Here is a 2,500-nt window from a genome sequence, read left to right on the forward strand (position 1 = left end):
TTCATTGGTTCAGTTTCTCTCTCCACTACACCTGTTGTGTTTCATTGGTTCAGTTTCTCTCTCCACTCCACCTGTTGTTTCATTGGTTCAGTTTCTCTCTCCACTACACCTGTTGTTTCATTGGTTCAGTTTCTCTCTCCACTCCACCTGTTGTGTTTCATTGGTTCAGTTTCTCTCTCCACTCCACCTGTTGTTTCATTGGTTCAGTTTCTCTCTCCACTACACCTGTTGTTTCATTGGTTCAGTTTCTCTCTCCACTCCACCTGTTGTTTTATTGGTTCAGTTTCTCTCTCCACTCCACCTGTTGTGTTTCATTGGTTCAGTTTCTCTCTCCACTCCACCTGTTGTGTTTCATTGGTTCAGTTTCTCTCTCCACTCCACCTGTTGTGTTTCATTGGTTCAGTTTCTCTCTCCACTACACCAGTTGTGTTTCATTGGTTCAGTTTCTCTCTCCACTCCACCTGTTGTGTTTCATTGGTTCAGTTTCTCTCTCCACTACACCTGTTGTGTTTCATTGGTTCAGTTTCTCTCTCCACTACACCTGTTGTGTTTCATTGGTTCAGTTTCTCTCTCCACTCCACCTGTTGTGTTTCATTGGTTCAGTTTCTCTCTCCACTACACCTGTTGTGTTTCATTGGTTCAGTTTCTCTCTCCACTCCACCTGTTGTTTCATTGGTTCAGTTTCTCTCTCCACTCCACCTGTTGTTTCATTGGTTCAGTTTCTCTCTCCACTACACCTGTTGTTTCATTGGTTCAGTTTCTCTCTCCACTACACCTGTTGTTTTATTGGTTCAGTTTCTCTCTCCACTCCACCTGTTGTGTTTCATTGGTTCAGTTTCTCTCTCCACTACACCTGTTGTGTTTCATTGGTTCAGTTTCTCTCTCCACTACACCTGTTGTGTTTCATTGGTCCAGTTTCAGTGTTTCTTAATCCTGATCCTGGGGATGTAAAGGGGTGGACATGAATGTTTTTGCCAATAACCTGATTCCACTAACCAAATGTTTGATGATGTGTTGACTAGTGGAATCAGCTGTATAGTGACGGGGCAAAAACTCAAATATGCACCTTTTTGGGTCCCCGGGACCAGGATTGAGAAACACTACACTGTACTGTATACTGTACTGTGTCCTCTCTCCAGGGAGAACAAGGACCCCAGGGGCCCACAGGACTGGTCGGACCTCAAGGAGACCTAGGAGAACTGGTGAGTTACAAACTACATACACTCTCTCTCTGTCTCGAACACATATTAACACACACACATTCTGTCTCTCTCATGCATTTTCACCATCTATCTCTCAAAACACACACTCTCAGATTAATACATAGAGCACACCATACATTGTATCAGTCTGTCTGTCTCTCTGCCTGGGACTCCCAATTCAGGAAGTAAATGTCGTTCTTTATCATCATAATTATCTCCGTCCCCCTTCCTCAGGGTCCTCCAGGCCGGCCGGGTCTCAACGGGGCTGATGGGATACCAGGTCCTCCAGGGAACATCCTCGTTGTTCAGGTAAGAACACACACCGTAACGTTTTGGAATGTTTATTCAAATCTTTCAACTGAAATTGTTACTAACGTGTTCGCCACAAACACCACCCTTGTTGAATACACACCTGGTTTCTAAATAAGACTGAGGCCCAGCAGCTCTCTGGCCCTCCAGGAGTCGGGACAGTAACCTCTGTCTGCCACTAGGGGGGGGGACTACTGTGACCAATATTTATATATTTTTATCCTTTATTTAACCAGGCAAGTCAGTTAAGAACAAATTCTTATTTACAATGACGGCCTAGGAACAGTGGGTTAACTGCCTGTTCAGGGGCAGAACGACTGATTTTTACGTTGTCAGCTCAGGGATTCGATCCAGCAACCTTTCGGTTACTGGTCCAACGCTCTAACCACTAGGCTACCTGCTACCCCTACACTCTAACCACTAGGCTACCTGCCGCCCCTACACGCTAACCACTAGGCTACCTGCCCCCCTACACTCTAACCACTAGGCTACCTGCCCCCCTACACTCTAACCACTAGGCTACCTGCCCCCCTACACTCTAACCACTAGGCTACTTGCCCCCATACACTCTAACCACTAGGCTACCTGCCGCCCCTACACTCTAACAACTAGGCTACCTGCCGCCCCCACACTCTAACAACTAGGCTACCTGCCACCCCTACACTCTAACCACTAGGCTACCTGCCGCCCCTACACTCTAACCACTAGGCTACCTGCCGCCCCTACACTCTAACCACTAGGCTACCTCCCGCCCCTACACTCTAACCATGAGGTTACCTGCCGCCCCTACACTCTAACCACTAGGCTACCTGCCCCCCTACACTCTAACCACTAGGCAACCTGCCACCCTACACTCTAACCACTAGGCTACCTGCCACCCTACACTCTAACCACAAGGCTACCTGCCACCCCTACACTCTAACCACTAGGCAACCTGCCGCCCCTACACTCTAACCACTAGGCTACCTGCCACCCATGTAAAAGTCTGC

The 2,500-nt window shown here is 47.7% G+C and overlaps 1 protein-coding gene across 1 annotated transcript in view; it reads left to right on the forward strand.

The window, feature by feature from the left end:
- LOC118383952 (collagen alpha-1(XI) chain-like) overlaps window positions 1-2,500 on the forward strand; it is a 164,846-nt gene that overhangs the window by 34,070 nt on the left and 128,276 nt on the right. Inside the window, 2 exon segments of the mRNA XM_052526138.1 lie at window positions 1,140-1,202; window positions 1,437-1,511. Coding sequence (XP_052382098.1) covers window positions 1,140-1,202; window positions 1,437-1,511 — 138 coding nt within the window.

This window comes from Oncorhynchus keta, chromosome 10 (assembly GCF_023373465.1).
Source record: "Oncorhynchus keta strain PuntledgeMale-10-30-2019 chromosome 10, Oket_V2, whole genome shotgun sequence".
NCBI classification, from domain to species: domain Eukaryota; kingdom Metazoa; phylum Chordata; class Actinopteri; order Salmoniformes; family Salmonidae; genus Oncorhynchus; species Oncorhynchus keta.